This window comes from Passer domesticus, unplaced genomic scaffold, assembly GCF_036417665.1.
Source record: "Passer domesticus isolate bPasDom1 unplaced genomic scaffold, bPasDom1.hap1 HAP1_SCAFFOLD_37, whole genome shotgun sequence".
Taxonomy (NCBI): Eukaryota; Metazoa; Chordata; class Aves; order Passeriformes; family Passeridae; genus Passer; species Passer domesticus.
In genome coordinates, this window is record NW_026990149.1 from 920779 (window position 1) to 943762 (window position 22984).

At 47.7% G+C, this 22984-nt stretch overlaps 1 protein-coding gene and 1 pseudogene across 1 annotated transcript; one reads left to right on the forward strand and one right to left on the reverse strand.

Annotated features, from left to right (window-relative positions):
• The window catches only part of LOC135292512 (zinc finger protein 420-like), an 89967-nt pseudogene extending 68825 nt beyond the window's left edge, over positions 1-21142 (reverse strand).
• On the forward strand, positions 2155-5378 carry LOC135292469 (neurofilament heavy polypeptide-like). Its single transcript, XM_064406670.1, has 3 exons — positions 2155-2172; positions 2292-2518; positions 4390-5378. Exons 1-3 carry the CDS (start codon positions 2155-2157, stop codon positions 5249-5251), a joined length of 1107 nt encoding a protein of 368 aa, XP_064262740.1. The 3' UTR covers positions 5252-5378.
• Positions 21143-22984: the final 1842 nt, after the last annotated feature.

Genomic DNA, 22984 nt, shown 5'->3' on the forward strand with positions numbered 1-22984 from the left:
GGCCAATCCTTTGTAGTTGGAAAGGTTCTCTTACCTTGATCCTTTTAAATTTGGAGGTGAACATGTAATTATCTTTTTCTTTTTTCCCAAAAGCCCAGCATTTCAGCTGGAGAGTGGTAGCTGTCCCTAAAGAAATACCTTGAGCAGGGATGAGCTGTTTAAGGTTTTTTAGTTTTCCCTGTTGTGGTTTGTTTGAGTTTTTTTTTTTTAAATCTTTCTTGCCTGCTTCCTGGGATAGAGAAAAAAGTTATGGAGCTCTGGACGGCTGGCAGAAACCTCCCCAAGCCCAAGGCTGATGGAGTCTGGCAGGATCCCAGCACTACAGCCTATGTATGTATGTCTGTATGCATGGGGAATGCCACCTGAGTCCCCTGGGAGTGTTGGAAAATGTCAGCCAAGCCCCCAGCAGTGTCAGGGAAACATTCCTGATAAATACCTGCTGGAGCTGCAGAGTTTCTGGCGTTGGGCCCTGGGGGGGCTGTGCTGGCTGTGCTGGCTGTGTCTGCCCCTGGATGTCTCAAATCTGCCCTTTTTGCTTGCCTTCTCTGTCTTTTGCTCTCCCACTGTGCTTTTTGCATGCCCACAAGGTGTTCATCCCTGTCCTCTGCAGTTCCTCAGTGCAAGCAGTTGCAGCTGCTGCAGCAGCTCAGGGTCATTCCTGGGCTGCCTTTAGAGCAGACCTGCTCCAGCCTGGATTGGGAAGGGCTGGATCAAGGCATTTCTCAGTTCAAGGTGCCAGCAGCCAGCCAGGGGCTGCATCCTGACCAGGAGCTGCTGGTGCAGGTGTCCCTCCCTGCCACTGCAGGTCTCTGTTCACAGTTATCTTCTTTTCCAGAGATGAGCTTCACCCACCTAAATTCAATCCCCAACCACCAAAGGAGATGAGAACATGTTTGGATTGCCCAGCGTCTCGATGGAGGCACTTCAAGGCTGGAAAGCAGGAGGCAGCCACAGCCCTGACTGAAGAGCAGGATTTGACCCAGTCTTCAGGAGCAGAGGTAGATTTTCTTGTACACCTACTGCTTGTGCTGCCTCCTCAGCCTGCCACCAGCAAGTCATGCTCCTGCTGAGCTCCCTTTTTGCTGCCCTGCTGTCCTGTGCCCTGACAGTGGCTGGGCAGCAGAACCAGTGGCTGGACATGGGGGAGTGGCAGGGAGAAATAGGAGAGTTTTCCTTGGAGAAGCTCACTCAGATCCTACAGGCCTGTGCTGAGTGTGGCATTTTTTGCCTTGTTGCCTTCCCAATGCAAGATGAGGCTTTTATCTGCATCATGATGGGAAGAGCTGCAGCTTCCTTACCACAGCAAGCTGGGATGAGTCCTGATCTCCATGTGCCCTCTTCCCAGCCCAGCCAGACTCCCTGTTTGCAGGTCTCTGCTGTCACCCGAGAGCTGCTCTTGCACTGCTGGCCCTGAAGCTGTCTTACAAACTGAGACTTGGCAAAGTGGCTGTCTCTTCCTGCAGGCGTAGGGAATGGCTTGTTTTTCAGGTGCCACCACAAGCTCCTGCAAACCCTCACCTCCCAGCAGGCCTGGAGGGATTCAGGTGCTCCGTGGGCGCACCGCACGCTGCCCTGGAAGTGGAGAAGGGAAGAGGGAATCTGTCTCCCTTGCACACTGTCAGTGTGGCAAGCAGGGCTGGAGCTGCCAGTGCCACTGGTGGCCCTGAGCATTGGCCACAGAGGGGCCTCCCATCCCTGCAGGCCCAGCACAAAGTGCTGCTGGAGCAGCTGGGTGTTGGAGAGGCCGTGCAGGACACGTTGTGGGGCTGCCCAAGGATGCTGTGCAGCACCTATGGAGGGCACTGCTCCCCCTGCAACTCCTCAGGTGGTCCAGAGGAAGGTTTTGCAGGAGCTTTTGCTGTAGCACCTTGAGGAAGCAGCATTTAAATCAGAGAGAGAGGGGAAGAGCCTCAGGAGTCAGATGAGCTGGGCTGGGAGTCCTTTGCTCAGCTCCAAGAGCTCTCACTCTGAGTCTACTCCTTTTCTAAAAGCAGTAAGTTTTGAAACTTTTTCAAGGCAAGTTGTGCATCAGAGAGAATTTCTAGTGCCAGGAGACATCCCAGTTCACTTCCATGTAATGTACTCATGAATGCATTGACCTGTGAGGATGGGAGAAGATTTTCCCCATGGTCCCTGCACTGGTCAGTGGCATGGATGCAGGATGAGATCAGGGTGATTCTGGCAGTGTTTGGGGAATAGGCCCCTCTGGCTGCAGCTGCACTTTGCTCCAAGGTGCTCTTCTGCATCCATTTTCACGCTCAACAGCTCCATCTCTCCTGTCTTCCATGCAGGCTTCCAGTATCCTGCCAGTGTCAGGTGTGCTGCAGCCAGGAGAGAGCCAGCAGGTCTCCTTGCCCTTCTCTGGCCACCTCAACAGCATCTCCAGTGCCACGGCGCTGTGCCACATGGAGGGAGGCCCCAGCTCCGAGGTGCTGGTGCCCGGGGAGGCCTCACGTGTCAGCTGCTCCCCGAGCCCCCAGGAGATCAACTGTGGCTCTGGGGCACCTCTCAGGGAGAGGTGAGTAAGCCTTCCATGGGTTCCTGCTCTCCATGGGTTACTGTCCCTGCAGGGCTTCCCTGCTCCAAGGACTCTGAGCTCAGAGGTGCTGCATAGCAAAGGCCAGAAGCAGCACAGGGATGGCCACTCTTAGCTCCCTGGCTCCCAAGAGAGGAAGCACCTTCTTCTGTTGGGACAGAGCATCTTCTTCTCTAGTTTAGTGGTGAGCCCTCCTGGCTCAGATGCTGCCTTCAGGGAGCTGGGCTCTGGCCCTGCCTTGGCACTGCCTCTAGAGGTGTCTTTAGCTCCATGGTGTTGAGTCACATCTTCTTCATCATCTCCCTTCTTCACCAAAACAGTGGGATTGCGGTGTGGGCAGGCGTGGGGCACAGACCAAACCTTGGTTTGGGTGCTGGTGCTGCCACAGATGAAGTCCTTGCAGTGCTGATCTGCCAGGGTTCTCCTGATGGTGGGACAGCAGCCATAAAAGCTCCTGTCCTTGAGGCTCCCCTTCAGCTGCAGCAGTAGGCAAGCACAGGAGAAGCTCTGCTCCAGCAAGGCAGCCCAGCTCAGGACACACAGGCAAAGTGTGCAGCTGGGAGTGGGGGCTGCTTAAAGCAAGCCTGTGCATCAGGACTTCCTTCAGGCCAGGCTGAAGTTGGTTTCATGGGGAGGAGAGGGACGAGGCTGCTTCAGATGGTTTCCATGGCAGACAGCACCAGCTGGCTTGGTCACAGCTGGCTTCCAGCAGGAAATCTGGCTGACAAGAGCCTGTCTTGCAGGAGAGCAGTTCCTCCAGCCTTTGCTTTCTGACTGATAGGCTATTCTCATTTAGGATCAGGCTATGAGTTGTTAAAACCGAGGCTCACGGACAGAGACTCTCTAACTCATTAAAGTTAGAAAGTGGTATGTTTTTTAACCCCGGTGGGTGGCACCAGAGTCGTCCCTACAAGGCGAGACCATGCTGTACAAGGTTCTTTGCCCTCTCTTTATTTCCCAGGATCTTACATACAACATATGTGCACAACCCCAGCACTTCCCCTCCCTGCTCTGTATTAAAATGAGGTCATTAGTCCTTCACACCGGTGCAATTCTTCTCTGGAATTGGGTTGGTGGTCTCCTATTGGGCCAGTGGTCTTAAGGGATGAAGTCAGGAATGTCTTCATCAGGTCTCTGTGACCCTCTGGCACCATCCAAGGTCCCCTGCTTAGTGACTGATTGACATAAAGCCCAGGTGCTAACCATTGTTCTACGGGTTTCAGTATGTTCTTCTAACAGTTCACTTACTCCACTTCCTTCTATCAAGAAGCTCATCATGGTAAATAATATAACAATCAGCTCTGGCTTAAGCATCTAATCATCATTAACCTATGGTCTACCTGTCTAACTGACATCCTGATCAATGTGAATTGCTTCTAAGCCTCAGCTGAAATCTGAACTCTTTAAATTCTTGCTTCAGCTGTGCCCAGGGAGAAGGGAGCTGAATGAGCTGAGTAAGAATTGCAGGAGAGATCAGCAGACGTTGGCACTCTGTGCTCTGCTTGAAACTGGGAAGTCAAGAGACAAAGGGCGTTTTCAGGCACAGCGCAGAGAGCTGGTGGATCAGCCTTTGGCAGTGGGCTGGAGGTGTCTGGCTATGCCTGGAGAGGGAGCTTGCACAGTCAAGCCCTTCTGATGGCAAGGCTCAGGTTTGGCTGGTCCTGGAGGTGCCCTTCCACCACTGCCCTCCCTTGGGATGTTCCCAACCTCTGTGGGTTGAGGAGAATTCACGGAAATGGTCTGGCGCTGCTGCCTGGCCTCAGGGTCAAGGAATGAAGTGCAGGGCCAGCCAGGATGAGTGAGCCCAAGGTTCTGGTGGTGACTCTCAGCCATGTTTTCTGTTTTGTCTGCAGAAGGGAGCTGAAGCGGCCGTCTCCAAAGCTTGAGGAGGAGGCAAAAGCCTTGGCGGAGGAAGAGAGGCAGAAGGAGAAAGAGAAGCAGAAGAAAGAAAAGAAGGGTGTCTCTGTGGGGAAGCAACCTCCAAAAGCAGAGAAGGGGAAAACCAAACCCACAGAGAAGAAGGAAAGCAAGGCCCCAGAGAACAAGGACACCAAAATCCCACCAAGGAAGGAAATCAAAGAACCAGAGAAGATGGAAAACAAACTTCCAGAAAAGAAAAACAACCATCCAGAAAAGAAAGAAACCAAAATCTCAGAGAGGAAAGAAAGCAAAGCCCCAGAGAAGAAGGAAAGCAAGGCCCCAGAGAAAAAGAACACAAAAGCATTAGAGAGGAAGGAAACTAAATTCCCTGAGAAGAAGGAAACCAAAGCCCCAGAGAGGACGGAAAGCAAACTCCCAGAAAAGAAATACAAACCTCCAGAAAAGAAGGAAACCAAATTCCCAGAGAGGAAGGAAAGCAAGGCCCCAGTGAAGAAGGACACCAAAGCATTAGAGAGGAAGGAAACCAAATTCCCAGAGAAGAAGGAAAACAAAGTCCCGGAGACGAAGGAAATCAAAAGCCCAAAGAAGGAAAGCAAAGCCACAGAGAAGAAGGAAATGAAAAGCCCAGAGAAGAAGGAAAGCAAAGCCCTAGTAAAAAGGGAAATCAGAATTCTAAAGAAGGAAACCAAATCTCCAGAGAAGAGAAGCAAACCTCCAGAAAAGAAGGAAACCAAATTCCCAGAGAGGAAGGAAATCAAAATCCCAGAGAAGGAAATCAAAGCACCAAAAAAGAAGGAACCCAAAGCCCCAAAGAAGGGGGAAGCCAAAGCCTGAAAGAAGGGAGGAACCAAAATCCCAGAGAACCCAGTTGAGCTGGAGAAGAACTCTTTATTTTATTCACACAACTTATTTTATACAGTTTGACAAACCTAATGTGCAACTTTAGGTAGTTAATCGATTTCTTATTACTAGTTATGCCAGTTATTCTGTTGGATAATAAAATATATTTTACTTGTGCATCAAATCTCTCTGTTGTATTCTTTGTATTGTTACCTATTCTCTTCACTGATTCTCATGGGACAAATCCCTTGTTCTTGCAGGTGCATTTGTTTTTCACCCTCAGATCAGATTGTTCACCAAGTCTCATTCTCAAAATAACTTCACATGGGAACTTGTGACTGCTTAGCTGCACTTAGAAGAGATGACGGGCCAGCTGTTAATATAGCAGAACAAGGCCTGGTTTCATAAGGCCTTTCTTTTATCATTATTCTACCTGTCTCTGACATCTCCCCCTTTTTGTTCATTTTAAAAAGGCTCCTATGTTCTGATGTTGAAACAGCTCACTCTTGGGAGGGTATGATCTCATGAAGGTTATCACTGGTTATCTGTTAGATGTGGGATAAGATACATAAAAGACCAATTCCAATCAACAAAACTTACCCAATTCTGTCAAGTCATTGACACAGGGTTTTGCAGCATGAGCAAACAAAAGAATAATGTCCAATGTCTCTTCGGGAAATGGAAAGAAATGACCATTGTTTCCAATTAGCTGAGAAGTAGGAGAAGGTCCATTAGCTGGAAATGTTGATCTTGGACATCACTGAATGTCCTTCTGGCAGCTGGAACAGGGAAGAACTGAAGAAGGTTGGGAGGAGCACTGTCCCATGATGATGCCATGAGGCTTTTGTTGGCCAATTGCCTCTGTCAGTTTCCAGGCACAGCTGTGTCTTGGCAGTCCTACTCCTGTTCCTGTTCTGGCCACAAAGGCTGCAAGGGGATGCGGTTATTTCTCTTTCCACTGGGCCTCATTTCTTCAGAGCTGATCAGTATCTGATGGAATGAACAGGTGACTGCTTTGAGCTGTTGGTGATAAAACACAGGCATCTCTTCTCCTGAAGTTAATGAATCAATTAGGCTTCCCTGTGGACACTCCATTGGGATTTAGATGGGATGGCCTTTTTTCCAAGTTTCTAATGTAAATATTGCATGATTCAAAATGTTAGTCATCCAAATTTCTCATGTACATATTGCATTATTTGAATGTTCTTAAGGCGTTCATTCCTCTTCTTTTTTGTTTTTTAAGAATGAGATGCATGTCTTTTGTTATGAGTATGAAGAAACAGCGTAGTAAAATAATACACGTAGTAGACAAGAAACTTAGAGCAATTAGGAATAATTTAGATACAACGATCGGGAATATTTCAAATAGCGGACAAAACTAACAACATAGGTGGAATGAAATAAACAGAAATCTCTGAAATAATGTACCATCATCCCAGAGTCTGCAAACAGCTGACAAACCTCGATTCAGTGGGGACTTGGATAATTATTTCCAGATCATAATTCCCAAGCTCCCTTTAAAAATAGTTCAACTGTCATGTACAGACGGTGAAATTGCAAAGTCAAAGCAACTCCAATCTAGTTTTGATGCAGAAAACATCTGGGTCTGTTGGCAAATTCCTGTCCAGGTAGAGCTAAGGCCTGGCCACCACCCAAGCTCTAAGTGGGAGAGAATTCCCTAAATGTAATTTTAAACAAGGCTCCTAAGAATAGCACTTAGGAGTAAAGGTCTAGGGGTGAAAGACGGATGAACCATCCAATAGCCGCCTCCTCCAGAATTTCCTCAGCATGGAGATGCTTTAAACACAGCAAACTGTTGGAGTGGTTCTGTAATAACAATTGGGATTGCATCTGATTGCTTAGAGTAGATGTCACAATACCATCAGTTTAGAGAAGACTTCTGACAAAGCTGAGATATCATTTCCTGGAACTCTGAAAAATACTTGAAAATCATGAGGCAGCACTAGGTCAAACCATGGAGCCCCAGTGCAGAGCCCAGCCAGAGGGGTAGTCTGGTCTAAGAGATACATGAGCAGCTAGAGAACAAAAGAAGGATCCTGAAACGACACGTGTCTTGTAGATAATTACACCAAAAGATGGTAAAACATATGAAAAGCTGGCTATAAAAACAGGAATACAAACATGAATGTATTTATGACAGAAAAAATGCAACAAAGGAAACACTGAACAGCTCACTCATAAAATTTATGATATCTCAGATTAAATCACACTCAAACCTGATATAAATTCCTTTCGACATCAATAGAGCTTAACAAGATGAACTCAATAAAACCCAGTCCTAAAAGGATTTCAAATTAATAAACATAATTTCCTTATCACCTTAGTAGAACAAAAAGCACACAAGAGAACTCAATGTTAATTACTATTAATACCGAACATAACTGGATCCATAAAAAGCTGGAATAGATCATTGCTGAAATGACGTAAAACTGAATCTTAACATTTATAAAATCTACCAAAATTTACTTAATAAAACTTAGCCTTATTCAAGAAGGTAACTGAGCGTTACAATATTTGGCCTTAATTTAACAGAATTCAAATGAACATTCTTAAAAGTTATAGATATGACATGATGTAACTCAGTCTAAGGTTATTAACACAAAAAGACAACTTAAAGGTGAACAAGCTGTAAGTGAAATAACAGCATGATGGTCTGCTGGAGGGATTAAAGTTGTAACAAGCATATTAGAATTAGAAGTAAATCAGTTATGAGTAAAACCCATGGTAACTGCAAATTCCATGGAAACAGAAATTCAGTAAGACTTTTCAAAGTGCAGGGTTACTGGGAAATAAATATAATAATGTGCAATTTAGCATATTGCTGAACAACTCAACAGCTTTTAGTGACAGTATCTGGCATCATTTTATATGGCAAATGTGTTAGCATTCTTGTTAAAGAGATCAGACCATGTTAAAATTTGATAGGTAATAAGGCGCTGCATTTACCGCTTTTCAATCTCTCCAGTAACTGTAAAACTACATAAAACAATCAGAATTTAGTCAGAAACTAAAATAAACTTTTAAAAACCCTAGAGCACCACGTTTTCAAGGCACACAAACACAGCTCTGGGCCAGAGCGGGGCCTGTGCCGCCCACAGGGGAGAGGGAAGGCGCTGCCCACAGGGAAGCTATGGGGAGAACAGAGGCCATCTAAACTGCAATGACATAACTGTACACCAATAAAGCTTCTCTCAATATTCACACAGTATTCATCCCTTAATTGCCAGAGCCAATCATCTCATTTTCCATCTCCCAGCAGGGCCCTGCGGCCGTGAATCCAGCCCGCCGGGGCTGGCCCGGCTCGGCTGCCACAGCCCTCCCGGGGCTGCTGCACCTCTGCTCCCCAAACACTGCGGGGAAAAGAGCAGGGGAAAAGCAGCAACACACAACAAACTCTACAACCTGCACACAAAAGATAAACACAGAAGAGGCACAAGCTGCATTTTATTGCACATTCTGACAACAGTCACTGACTGAGAGTTGCATTTCCAAGGCCAAGATCTGTCTTTTGAGAAACCTCAAACTCAGAAATACCATTTTTACTAGATGTGTACAAGGCCAGGCCTCACTGGAGGCACAGCTTTTCTCGCAACTCTGCATCATCTTGAACTGAAAAAGAATTAAGCAGTGTGCTCATGAGTCTGGCATCTCAGCCAGAAAGGCCAGGTATTAGAGGGAAGAAGTCAGCCTACAAAATCTGATTATTTTTTCTCTTCCATTGGCCTGTCAATAATGATAATCAGAATATATTTCCACATGTTAACATGAAGGTGTTTGTATTTACAGAAGCAGGAACATATCTATGAAGGCTTTTGAATTCTCTTCAAGGACAAGGACATTTGAACCACTAACCCATTCTTAATAGAGAGGCCCAGTTTAGCTTTTCACTGAAGATGTTAAACCCAAGGGCAGTTCATGCAATGCTGTCTTTACATGTCGCTGTAGAGACAGGCAAGACACCTATTTCTTCATGCACAACAGCCCATCTTTATTCTTCACAGTTCATATTTCTATGGTTTTCTGAAGGCATTGTGTTTCATTTTAATTGCTTAGTAACTTAGTGCAACTCAGTTCATTGGTTAGTAGTTGCTCATGTAGGTGTCAGTCAAAACCTTTCCTCTCTCTAACGCGGTTTCCATTCTTGTCTCCTGCATAGAAGATGTGGGTAGAAGTCTTTCCTCTCACAGGTGCAAATTCCTTTCTCACAGGAACTTGTCAGGCTAGCTGTTAGCTGTACTTAGCCCAAGCAGCAGGCCTGAGCCATCATTTTACAAGGGTAACAAGGCTCTTCTTTTATAGGGTTTACCTATATGTAACATTGACATACGATTCTTTCAATCTTAAAGAATCATCTTTAATTTCTTTCACGTGAATTTTGACCTTTGTAATATTTGTATATGGTAGATTTGGAGTTCAAATCTGTTTTGAATCATGCCTTCATAGAATCCCAGACTCATGGAATCATTCAGGCTGGGAAAGCTGTGTGAGACCATGGAGTCCCAGCTGTGCCCGATGCCCACCTTGTCCCTGAGGCGACTCCGGCGTTTCGGGGTTTCCCCGGCCCCGGCTGCCGTGGGAGCCCAAGACAGAGAAGTCCAATTCAGCACGACCTGTCCGGGCCCCTCAGGCAGGCCCCAGAGCTGCAGCCAGTCTTAGCAAGCTCAGCTCTTTAGTGATTCTCAGCTCATTTGTGATTTCAGCTCTTGGCTTGCTGAGTGCCTTTGGCAGATGCTGGCAGAGAGAGGAGAAGGCTGTGTGAGGTTCCACAGAGATGTCTTTATTGATGTCTTCTGACAAGGTCTCAGGGACAGCTCTTCTGCAGAACAGGGCAGAAGTAGGGCTTTATATAGGGTACAGGAGTTTTAGAAACAATCCAATAGTGAGGGTCGAGGCGAAAGTGAGCTGTGGGCTTAGAGAGATAAGCAAGGGTCCGAGGGTGGAAGAGGGGATTCTTAGGTCCAGTCATCATGACCAGGCATTTCCTGTCTTAGGCTGCTGAATGCCATGGAGGCATTGCAGGCCCTGGGCCTGCTACAACTCCACTTTCTGTATTTAGAAAAAAGGCGTGTTTCTGTATTTAGAAATGGGGCACACTCTAGTTGAATGTCCAAAGCATTTACCTGTATTCCCATTTCTACTCGCTTCAGAGACCATTCTGGATTAACCAGCAGTCTCTGAGTTCTTGTTTTCTTCATAGCATACGGCCCAATTCTAGTAATCACAGGAACTACAGGCTGCACTTCTGCTTCTGGAATAATTGGCCTTTGGGTAGGAACAGCTTTCTTTTGTGTTAGTGGGGTAGTTCTGATCTTGTTCTTCTGATATTCAGTGCACACTTGAGTGATGCTAAAGTCAAGATCATACTCTCTTATTGCACACCCTTCTATTTTTAGGGCACTTACTCAAAGATTTGTCACAGCATTCAGAGCTAATCTGAATGAGTTTCATGGGTGGATGGTAAGCCTCATGCAACCCACCTTGCACAAATGCATAGCTACATCCCCAAACATTTCTCCCTTCCCACAAACGTGCATTTGTGACTTTCAGGATCTCATTTAGGGCCCTATGAGAGTGGGGATCACAGGCCCTCCCTTGGCACCGGTACATCCCAGTTACGTTGTACCTGCGCGGTATCGCACTGGCTCCTGTTACAACCATGGCAATGGCTATAATAGTTACCACCTTCTCCATCATGTCCATGGTTTCTCTAAGTCCATATATTCACGGTTCCAGGTGAGCTTCAGCTTCAGTTCTTTGTCACCTGGCATCAGTTTCCAGACTTCCTCAGGGGCTTTCTTCACTCGGGAGTGATGGATGCAGGCCTGCTGTTCTTTGATCTTGATTGCAGTAAAGGTAGTGAGGAGCACCTGGAATGGTCCTTCCCACTGCAGTTCCAGGGTCTTTTCTGCCAAAGACTTAACATACCCATAATCCCCAGGTTGTACATCATGTACTGGTCCATCCAAATCTCTGTTTTGAGCTCCAGCCACATATTTTGCAGTTCCTCTCAGTTGTTTATTCAGGGCTATCATATACTCGGGTAGGGTTTCCTCCCCTATTTGTGTAGGTGTGGCTCCTTCTTGAACTGCATATGGTCTCCCATATAATATTTCAAAGGGGCTCAATTTTTCCCTTGTCCTTGGTTTTGTCCAAATTGGCAATAATGCTAATGGAAGAGCCTGGGGCCAAGGTAGGTTTGCCTCTTCTCCCAATCTCACAATTTGTTGCTTAATCAAATGATTCATCTTTTCCACTTGGCCACTCGATTGAGGATGATATGGGGTATGCAGCTCACAGTCTATCCCCAGCTGGTGGCTAATTTCTTGCACAATTTTGGAAACAAAATGCGGCTCTCTGTCTGAGGATATGGTGGCTGGAACCCCAAACCTCGGGATTATTTCTTGCAACAGTGCTTTGCTTACCTCTCGTGCTTTAGCTGTCCTAGTAGGGAAAGCTTCTGGCCAACCTGAAAAGGTATCAGGCAATACCAAGAGGTAATGATATCTACCCTTCCTGGATAATTCTGTGAAATCGATTTGCCACTGTTGCCCAGGTCCGCAGCCTTTCCCAATTTGTCCAACTTTAGGCTTTGGGATGTTTTTAGGATTAGTTCAGAGGCAAAGACTACACTGACGAGTTACCTGTATTACTGTGCCCTGGAGTTTCCTGGCCATAATTTTTCCTTTCAAATGGTTGTACAGGGCATCTACTCCCCAGAGTGTTTTTTCATGTTCTTTTTGCACTGATGACCACAGCAAATAGGAAGGCGCTACAAGTTTCCCTTCCTCTGTTACAGCCTGTCCTTCTTGATTATAATTTGCTTTTTTTGCCTTAAAAAGTTTCTTATCCTTTTTATTGTACACTGGCTTACCATCAATAGAAATGTTTCCATCTGGGATCAATGTTGCCTCCACTGTCTCCTCAAATACCTCACCTCTGGCTGCGTCTTTTGCCTCTCTGTCCACCAGCATGTTCCCTTCTTCCAATTCAGAGCTCACTTTTTGCTGTGCCTTAATGTGCATGATGGCTGCCTTCTCAGGTAGTTGTACTGCACCTAGTAGTCTCAGTATCTCTTGTGCATGTTTAATATTCTTCCCTTGTGAATTCAACAGTCCTCTCTCTCTCCAAATGGCTCCATGTGCATGAACCACCCCAAACGTGTACCTTGAGTCCGTGTAGATGTTAACCTCTTTTCCTTTTGCCAGCTCTAAGGCTCGAGTTAAGGTGATTATTTCAGCCTTCTGTGCAGAGGTGTTTGCTGGTGAAGGTCCAGACTCTATTACCTCTCTGCTTGTGGTAACCGCATATCCAGGGTGCCTTTTTCCACTGATGACATAGCTGCTTCCATCAGTGAACCAGGTCTCAGCATCTTCAAGTGGGGTGTCCTTCAGATCCGGGCAGCTGGAGAAAGTGGCTCCAGTGGTCTCCAGACAGTCATGGATCACTGCTTCTCCCATACTCCCACTGAGGAAGGAAGCTGAATTTACAATGTGAGTTACCACAATTTCAACATCATCTTGTTCTACTAGTATAGCTTGGTACTTCAGAAACCTCTGTGGGGAGAGCCAATGTCCCCCTTTTGCCTCAAGGACTGCAGACACCGTGTGGGATACCAGCACAGTCATTTTCTGGCCCAGGGTGAATTTGTGTGCTTCCTGGATGTTCACTGCCACTGCTGCAACAGCTCTGAGACACCCTGGCCATCCTTTAGCTGCCGTGTCCAGCTGTTTGGAGAGATAGGCCACTGCTCTCTGGTACGGGCCTAAGTTCTCTGCTAATATTCCCAGGGCAATCCCTTGTTTTTCATGGGAAAACAGGAAAAATGGTTCACTCACGTCTGGAAGTCCTAGAGCCGGAGCTGACATGAGGGCCTTCTTTAGTTGGTCAGAGGCTTGGGTTGCTTCTTTTGTCCACTGAAGATCTCTGCTCCCTTCCCTGATCAGGGCATATAGAGGTTTAACAAGTAACCCATAGTTAGAAATCCACAGGCTGCACCACCCTGTCATGCCTAAAAAGGTTCTCAGTTCCTTCAGTGTCTGAGATCTCGGGGTCTGGCATATTGCTTCTTTGCCATCCTGCCCCAAGGTCCTTTGACCTGCACTCACCTCATAACCCAGGCAAATGACTGTTTGCCTCACCATCTGGGCTTTCTCCTGGGATATTCCATACCCCTGCAGGCCCAAACAGTTTAGGAGGCTTACCGTCCAGTGCACGCGTGTCTCCTGGGTCTGGGTGGCTGTTAGGAGGTCATCCACGTACTGCAGCAACTGCCCTTCTCCTGGTGGAGGTTTCCAAGACTCTAAATGCTTGGCAAGTTGCTCCCCAGATACAGTGGGAAGTTCTTGTACCCCTGTGGTAATACATACCATGTGAGCTGCTTCCTCCGTGCAGTTTTGGGGTTCTCCCATTTGAATGCAAAAATTTTCTGGCTGGCCTCGTAGAGAAGGAGGCAAAAGAAGGCATCCTTCAAATCTAAAATGGTAAACCAGGTTAGTTCAGGTGTTAAAGGAGTTAATAAAGTATAAGGGTTAGCAACTACTGGATACAAGTCTTCAGTTACTTTGAGAACAGCCCTTAGGTCTTGTACTAACCTGTATGACCCATCAGGCTTTCTTACTGGCAAAATGGGGGTATTGAAATCAGACTGACACTCTCTTAACAGTCCTATTAGCAAAAAGTTTTCTATGATTTTGCTAGTCCCTTCTCTGTCTTCCTTCTTTAGGAGGTATTTTTTAACCCTTACTTGTTGTTCCCCTTCCTTGAGCTTAATTTGTATGGGCAATGCATTCTTTGCTCTCCCTGGTATATTAGAAGCCCATACACCAGGGAATATTTGATCCATTATTTTCTTGAAGTTTTTCTCTTCTTCACTTACAATTTCAATTTCTTTGATTATTAACATTAGGCTTAACAGCTCCACATATTGTTGGTCCTTTACCTCCAAACTAATTTCTCCATTTTTCAATATTATTTTTGCATCCAGCTGCTCTAGCAGATCCCTGCCCAAAAGTGCAGATGGAGCATTAGGCATATATAAAAATGGATGAATCTCCCATTGCTTTCCCAATTTATACTTTAATGGTTTGCAAAAATATGCTCTTTCAGATTGACCAGTAGCCCCCTTTACCATAACATAATCATTTGTTAGAGGTACAGGACCTTATTCAACACTGACAATGTTGTCCCTGTGTCCACTACAAATTCCACTTCCTTTTCCTTGTTCCCCAGTTTAACTACAACCAGAGGGTCCCCTAGGGTAGGGCCCTCCTGTCCTCCTCAGTCCTCCTTCACATGAGCAACCAGCCTTTCCCCCGACCCCCAATCGCTTTTTCTTTGTTCATCACCCCTTCTTCATTCTGGGCACTGGTTTTTCCAGTGTCCAAATTTCTTGCAAAATGCACATGGATCTTTTCCCACTCGGGGTGGTCCTTGTCTTGGCAGGTCTTGCTCACGTTTCTCCTTTTCTCCCGCCCTTACTACTGCTACTAATTTCTTCATCCCTGGTTTATATCCTCCCTCCCGATTACTAAACACTCTCCATGCTTCATCCAATAGAGTCTCCAAGCCTCAGCTATTTGGGCCCCGGATCTTCTGAAGTTTCCACCTGATATCTCCTGTGGATTGTCCGAAAAATAAATTTATTAGTTGTTGTATTCCTTCATCCAATCCAGAGTCCAGGGTGGTATATCGCCGCATCGTGTCCCAGAGGTGATCCAAAAATTCAGAAGGTGTTTGAGTAGGACCTTGTTTAACAGCATGTAAGGCTGACCAATTTATGGTTTTAGGAATTGCTCATTCTAGTCCTTTTACTACAAAGTCTTGGTATCTCTTAAGCTGTGCCCATTCATCGGGTTCATTGGGATCCCACATCGGTTCCTGAAGGGGAAACACATCTTTGATATCCTCTTGTGCTGCTGCACAAGCGTCTTCAGCTAAATCCTTGGCTACCTTCAAAAGCAACTGCTTCTCTGTTTCTGTTAAGGCATCAAGCAGTAACTGCATGTCTGCCCAATCAGGTAAATGCTGCTTAGCCATAAACTTTACCCTTTTAGCAACCCCTATTGGGTCATTCCCTTAACCCTTAGCAGTCTTTTCCCAAGCCTCCAAATCCACTGAGAAAAAGGGGACCTTAATCATCCTTGGTTCCCCATTAGAGGTTATAGCCTGCCTTAAGGGTGCTTGTATGAGTCCTTTAGTTTGCTTTCTAGTTGTTTGTGGGGGTGGGTTCAGTCTGGTTTGCCTTCTGGCCCTTGATGCTATCAGACCTTGCAGGGAAGGCTCAGGACTTGGTTCAGATTCATCCCATTCACTATCACTACTAGGCAACGGTGGGTAAAGCCTCCATGGTTCCCTTAATTCAGGAGTTGGTGGGGAAACCCCTCCCTCAATTACTGTTTTTCCCAGGGCAGATGAACCAGAAGACAAGTTAGGGGAGGCTAAAGTTGGTGAGGGTTCCAATTTTACTCGTTCCTCTACCCTGCCTCCTTCCTGCTTTCTAGGGGGTGCTAAAAGTGCCTCTACTGTCTCTTGTTCTAAGATCTCTGTTGCATGGAGCACGTGCTACAACACCGTTTCAGCTTTTCCCTGTTAGCTTTATTATCCTTCTCAAGAGCCAATACCAGTGGATCAGATGGAGGCCTAATCCCACAATCCCTTTGCCACTCAGGGTGATTTCAAAGGCTGAAAAACATAGCAGCATAAGTCACCTCTTGCCACTTCTATTCCCGCCTAAGGAAAAGCATGAACTGTAATAGAGTCTCATAGTCCAGTGTACCATTTGCTGGCCACTTCACTCCTCCATCAAGTCTATAGAGTGGCCACCACTACGTGGAAAGTTTGACAAGTTCCCTTTTAGTTTCACTGCCACCATAGCCCACCAGCTCTTTCCAGTGTGTTAAGATACACCCTAAAGGGCTTCCTCTGGGAATCTCTTTGCTTTCATTTGCCCCCATGTTTAGGATCCTCTTTTTCACAATGTCATTTGATCTTATCCCAGTTCTTAAATTTCACTTGGTATTCCCTTGGTACAAAAATATACTGGCAACACTCAACTCTAAGAATTTCCACTGCTTTCTTTAATGTTCCTGAAACCCCATTTTCCAACAACTCAAATATTTTACTGCTATCCCGTAACTCTTGACCAATTGCCAACAAAATTCATATAGTTATCTGGGCAGCCTTTTGTTCCTTTTTATAACAGAGAGACAAGTTCCAGTCTTAGGTATTAACCACCTGTACCCTTGCCAGACCCATGAGTCCTGACAGACTGCACACCGAAACACGATCCACAGATCACAGCAGCAATCTTTCCTTGGGCAGGGGAATACCCCTCAACCAGGTTCTCGATTCCTGTGCCTCCTGTTCCTGCTCATATAGTTGTGCTAGCAAACAAAAGGGATAAAACAGCTTGTTAATTAATTTTCTCCTTTTCTCTAAAGAAAGAAAGGGTTAGAAGGCCTTCAAAGGCAGGGTTCAGAGCAGCAGCTGTTAGGGAAAGAACTTGTAGTTCTACAAAAAAGGGGTGGAAAAACTCCTTTTGATTCAATCTAATGAAACCACACCATGTAGTTAGGTACTCCACCCAAGTTGCAGGTTACTAATAATTTATTAAATCAGGTCCTCTGTTAAGCTTTGCTCCAGGTGTATTCCTATTAAAATATGTTTAAAAATTGGAAGCAACTTTTCATACACTGTAGACAGTGTGCAGCTGAAAGCAAAGCGTATCTCTTGTCATGCTGTAACCAAAGGACAGATGGAAACCTTGCAAAGTATCAGTCAAGTTCTGGCAGAAATTTGACGATTCCACGCTGCACCAAGAGCTGTGTGAGTCACTACTGTAACCCATTCCGAAGCTTTTTGGACTGCTAACCAAATTTCTCTCACCCTTTGGTGGAAAATGTTACAGAACACAGAGTTCAGCTGCGTATCTGGGCACCAAAGAAGTCTCTCAGCTACCTCTGCCAGCACTACTTCTGGGCTCTCTGTTTTCTGCATACAACCAAAGCCGCTAAACTGAATTTCCCTTTTCTTGCTGACAACCTGACTCCTAACACTAATAGTTTAGGCTCACAAAAAAGAAACAGACAGGGGTTTTTCACGACCCCAAACACAACAAAAGTTTTAACAAGGTCCTGCTGAAAATCACACAAACTTTGGCCAGGGCACAGCACAAATCCCTCCACAAGAATTGGGGGGATGGGGGTAAACCATCAGCACTTTAAAATATTACCACACACTCTAGCAACTGCAAACCTCACATACCAATAAAATTATCAAAACATGCGCTCACCAAACTCTCTGCGTTTTACAGGGAGATAAAAAGAGGTATCCCAAGGCTACAAAGTCTGGACTCCCCTCTGGTTACCCAGGAAACAAATGACTGCTTGATCACCAGGACTGTGTCAGGAATAGTTGTGGGCTTTCCATTCACTCTTTTAACTACTAAGGAAACAAATTTAACTCACACAAAGCCTTTTTCACCTGACCATACATCAAATAAAAGTTTACATCCAAAAACACATGCTGTCCAAGCTCACACACAGCCTAATTCCCCTCTAACACAGTCTAAGCACAATACAAACACTTGAAATCAGTCCGCTCTCCCAAACAAAAGTGTCAGTGTTCCTCCACAATCAGGCAGGGATTTCAAAGACCTTTTACAACTTTAAGCTTACAAAACTCCCAAAAACACTTACAAACGTTAATAACACATGCCAAATCACACAAATGATAATGCTTACAACACAAACTCTCACAAACCACAACAAATACGGTGCATCTACAACCTAAACACACAAAATCACAAAACCACCAAACAAACACAGATCCAATTACAATACACACACACACACACAGACACACACACACAACGCTGGGGGCACAACCAGGATTGTCTGCCACCCACAATGGGACCCTTCGCAGCCCAAAAATTCGGACTAACCACCCAAATGACGAGTCACTGAGGTGCACCTTTAAACTACAAATTGAAACCAGAGCCACCCCTGCTCCAATCCCAATTCACAACACCACAGCCATTGTCTCCACTACGAGACACGGACTACCAGAGCCCTGGTCCCCACTGCGGCACACGGGTTACCAGACCACTGAGGCGGGACGAATCCCGCGTCCTATTAACTGCTGATATAATAAGGTACCTTTCCCTAAAGAGAAACATCCCTTTTGTCCGTGGTTCCAGCAGGACCTGGTCTTTCCCCACGTAGGCAGCAGGATCACAGGATCCTCCTTCCCAGAAATTCCTGGGTGGGTGCCCAGAGGGGTCCCGGACCCCCACTGGCCCCACGGCCAGAGAGTGCAGGATGTCCTGCTGCAGTCACCAAAGTGATTTATTAAAAAAATATGGATATTGATCTAGCACCGATATCCAACTGTGACGGACAAAAACTCTCTAACAGTTTAAAGCTAGAAAGTGTATGTTTATTGCGATGCCGGGCGGCGTGTGGGATAGCTCCCAAATGCACACTGCAATTTACAGGTGATTACAGAGTCCTGTCATCCATACAACTACTGAATACCCAAAATACAAATACATATTCATAATTTTGGTACATCCCATTCCCCGTTTCATAGGCTAATTAGTTCAAAATCTATTAGGCATACGTAGTTTGTTCTTTGAAATGGGTTGGGGTCCCTTTCATGGGAAGGGTCCCAAAATGAGGAAGTAAATGAAGTCTTCCTCATTCTGACCTTTCTACCTTTTCAATGCAAATATGACAAATGAACCCTTGGTAGAATTCCCATTCCCTGGCTTCAATTGGTTTCAGAACACAGGAGGCCCACAATTGTCTTATGTTCCTAAAAGGTATCTGTCAGTTTCTATAGTCTTCATTATAAACCCAGCTAACCAAACATTGTGTTGACAAGCAATCCATTATTAGTTAATTACTAACTCTTACCTTCATCAAGGCCTACCTATTTATTTTAATTAATTACAATAAAGCTTATCTCTAACTAAAATCTTAGCTCCTCCAAAATGTCTAACTTCCTTAAAGTTTTTGTTTCAAATCCAGCCTCTTGCCATGGTGCTCTTGGGTCTTCCTCTTCAAGATGGGGGTCCCACAAGGTGTGGCCATCAGGGGGTGACTTACGGGGTGCAGGTCGTGCTGTCCTGTCTTGGTTTGGAAAGCCAGGTGTCTGCTAAGGAAGGCAGGAACCTCCCCTGAAATGGAAAATGGAAACTCCTTCCCTCTGAATTGTTATAATTCTGAATTAAGGGGCTCTCAGGAAAAGCTATAGGAATAGGAATTCTTTTTTAGCAAAAATTAAAAATACAAAGGCAATAGCAAAAACCAAAAAAAAAAAACCAAAACCACTGACAGAGTCAGAATACAACCTGACACCCTGTGGGTCAGGGTGCTGGCAGCAGTCCCATTGAATGGTGGCTGCAGCCCTCCTGCAGTGACAGGTGTGGCTCTGTTGGAGCAGGGATCCTGGAGAAGGGTGGAGTTTTCCTCTGAAGGTCCAGTGGTGGTGTAGATGGGCCTGGTCTTCCTCTGGCAATCCAGTGGGAAAAGGTTGATCCTCTGGCAATCCAGTGGGAAAAGGCTGCTGCAATGTTCCAAACTCAAATTCTATCCAGGAAGAAATGCTTGGCTCCTCCCGCTGGGCAGAACATCTCCCAGTGGCATGATGTTATTTTATCAGCCATGCAGTAGCACTCAATGGCCCATTAACAGAAGGTAATTAATAATAATTGACAGAAGCTATCTCCTGGATGAAGGATTGGTTGTGGAAGAGATAAACTGCCCAATGAACAGAAGATAAGTGCTCTACCTCTGACAGATGGCAAACAGAACACACACTTAGCTTGCAATCCAGGACATGTTCTCACTGGCTGCCCCCATTCTCCAGAGTTCATGGTGACCAGGGAGGCTGCAGCTGCCGGTGCCGGGAACAAACGAGACGGGTCTTGGTTTCAGAAAGCTCCAGAATCCATTTCTTACCCCCAAAAGACAGGGCAAAGGCAGGTGCCCCCTCAAACACCTATGAAATGGTGAGACTTTAGAGATCGCTGATCAATGTCATTCATTTAACACAGTTTGGGCTGTTTTTAAGGGATAAAGATGAATCAGAAGAAAATCAAGGCCAAACCAAAAGGACAAGCAGCCAGGTGTGTTCCCAGCATGGATCACAGGGAATGTGGGTTACCAGGGCTGTGCCCAGCGTGGCTCCTGCAGTGGGGGATGGAGCTGGAGCAGCGCACGAAGCTCTTCCCGCACTCGGGGCACTCCCTCACCGGTGCCTCCGTTGGTGTTGGGTCAAGTTAGAGCTGCTGGAGAAGCTCTTCCCACACTGGGGACATTCGTAGGGCCTCTCCCCGCTGTGGATGCGCCGGTGCCTGACAAGGTGGCAGTTCTGCCTGAATCCCTTCCCGCAGTCGGGGCAGCAGAAGGGCCTCTCCTCTGTGTGACTCCAATAGTGCAGGAGGAGATGGGAGTGGGTCCGAAACCCCTTCCCACACTTGGAACACTCGTAGGGCCTCTCCCCAGAGTGGATCTTTTGGTGGACAATCAGGCTGGAATGCTGGCTGAAGCTTTTCCCACTCTCCCCACACTCGTAGAGCCTCTCCCCGATGTGGATTCTCTGGTGGCAGAACAGACTGGAGCTCTGGCTGAATCTCTTCCTACAATCCCCACACTCGTAGGGCCGTTCCCCAGTGTGGGTCCTCTGGTGCTGGATCAGATTGGAGCTCTGCCTGAAGCTCTTCCCACATTCCTCACACTCGTGGGGCCTCTCCCCAGTGTGGATGAGCCGGTGTCTGACAAGATGGGAGTTCCGCCTGAAGCCCTGCCCGCAGTCGGGGCAGCGGAAGGGCCTCTCCTCTGTGTGCGTGCGCTGGTGCACGAGGAGATCAGAGCTGGTCTGAAACCTCTTCCTGCACTGATCACACTCGTAGGGCCACTCCCCAGTGTGGGTCCTCTGGTGCCTGATCAGGTTGGAGCTGAGCCTGAAGCTCTTCCCACACTCCTCGCACTTGTGGGGCTCCTCTCCATCAGGAACCTCCTCATGGACCACCAGCTCCAACCTCTGGCTCCATCTCCGGCCGCCTTCCCGGCCCAGGCTGGCTCTTTCCCCCTCAGATCCCCGCCATCTGCGTTTGCAGCCCCTCCTCGTGTGGCATCTCCGGGGCTTTTCCTCCCCGTTGGGTTCCTGCACCGTGGAGCCGCTCAAAACGGCCTCTGCCATGAGGTTCTGCTGTGCTGGGCTGGGAGATGCAGCAGGAGAGAGAGGCAAAGGGGCACTGACTTCCTCCTCACCTGACTCCATGTCCAGGGACATCTTCCTCTTCCTCACTACCTCACAAGAAGTGACAATGGGAAATCCTGGTTTGGGGAAAACAAGGGATGAGCATGTTGAGTTTGAAGGTCTTTCTGCCCAAGTCAATCTCTACAAGTCACCAGCGACCTAGGCTCCAGAAAAACCTCCCAAACACCAAGATTCAGTGCTGAAAAACCCTCCCCAGGAGTTCCCCACGCCTGCTCCCTCCCCTCTGCTCTTTGGGAGTTCCCCCTGTCCCAGCTGCTGGGGTCACGCTTGCATTGGGGGTCCCCCTTCTCCTCGGTGCCCACCCTCCCCAGCCTGCTGGCAGTCCCAGCAATCCCAAAAGCTGCCCCCTCTTCGCTTCCCATTCAGGGCTGCCGGGGCTTTTTGGGCTCCCTTCTCCCCTCATGCTCTGCTCTGGGCTGCAGGGGCTCCAAGGAGTCCCCCCTGCCCCTCTCCAGCCTCTGCAGGCTCCCGCCAATGGCGGCGCTCCCCCCTCTCTGGGCTCCCCACTTTGGGCTCCTGGGGGACACAGGGCTCTGCTCCTCCAGGCTGCCTCTGCCGCCAGCCGCCACCACCACCCCCCGATGTCCGCCCACGGGGCCTTTTCCGCTCAGCCTTGCACTTCTTCATTCTCCAAACATCCCCCCAAAAAAATCCCAGCCCAGGGACCCCCCGGGATATCTGGGCTGAGCTCCCCCTCCCCGCTCACCAGCGCGATGGGGGCGATGATCCCACAGGTGGGGGCTGCGAATGCACGGAGGGCTCGACCGCGTGCTTCCTGCTGCTCAGCCTCGATCCGCCTCTGTTCCTTCCCTTCCTCTTCCTGCCCCTTCTCCTATTCCATCCCCCGCCTCCTCCTAATCCTTCACCTCCCTAACCACACCTCCTTCTCCTTCTGTGGCTGCTCTCTCTCCGCCTTCCCCCTCCTCTTCCATCTCCCCTCCCACCCTCCTCCTCCTCCTTCATCCCTCCCCTTCCCTCCCTCCTCCTCCTCCCGCAGCAGCAGCGACCCCCTCGCTGCCCCGTTCCCGGAGCCCTCGCAGCCCGCGGCAGGAGCGGGGCTGGAGCCGGCACAGCTCGGCACGGGCAGCGCGGGGCTCTCGGCTGCTCCCGGCCGCTGCGGAGAAGGGGGGAAGCCGGCCCGGGCAAAAGGAGAGGCAAACTGCGACAACTGGGGGCCCCACATCCAAACTGGGCCCTGCTGGGGAGCCTGCCTGGGCACTGCCAGCCCTTGGGGCTCCTCTCGGCACAGCCGGGAGGGGGGAACGCACAGAGGGCTGCGGGATCCCAGCGCTGGCAGCACTGCCAGGGACTGGGCTCTGCTGGCATCATACTGGGAGTGACTGGGACTGTACTGGGTTTGTACTGATATCATTCTGGGATCATACTGGGAGTGAGCAGGAGCCTGCAGAGGCAATTGAGACC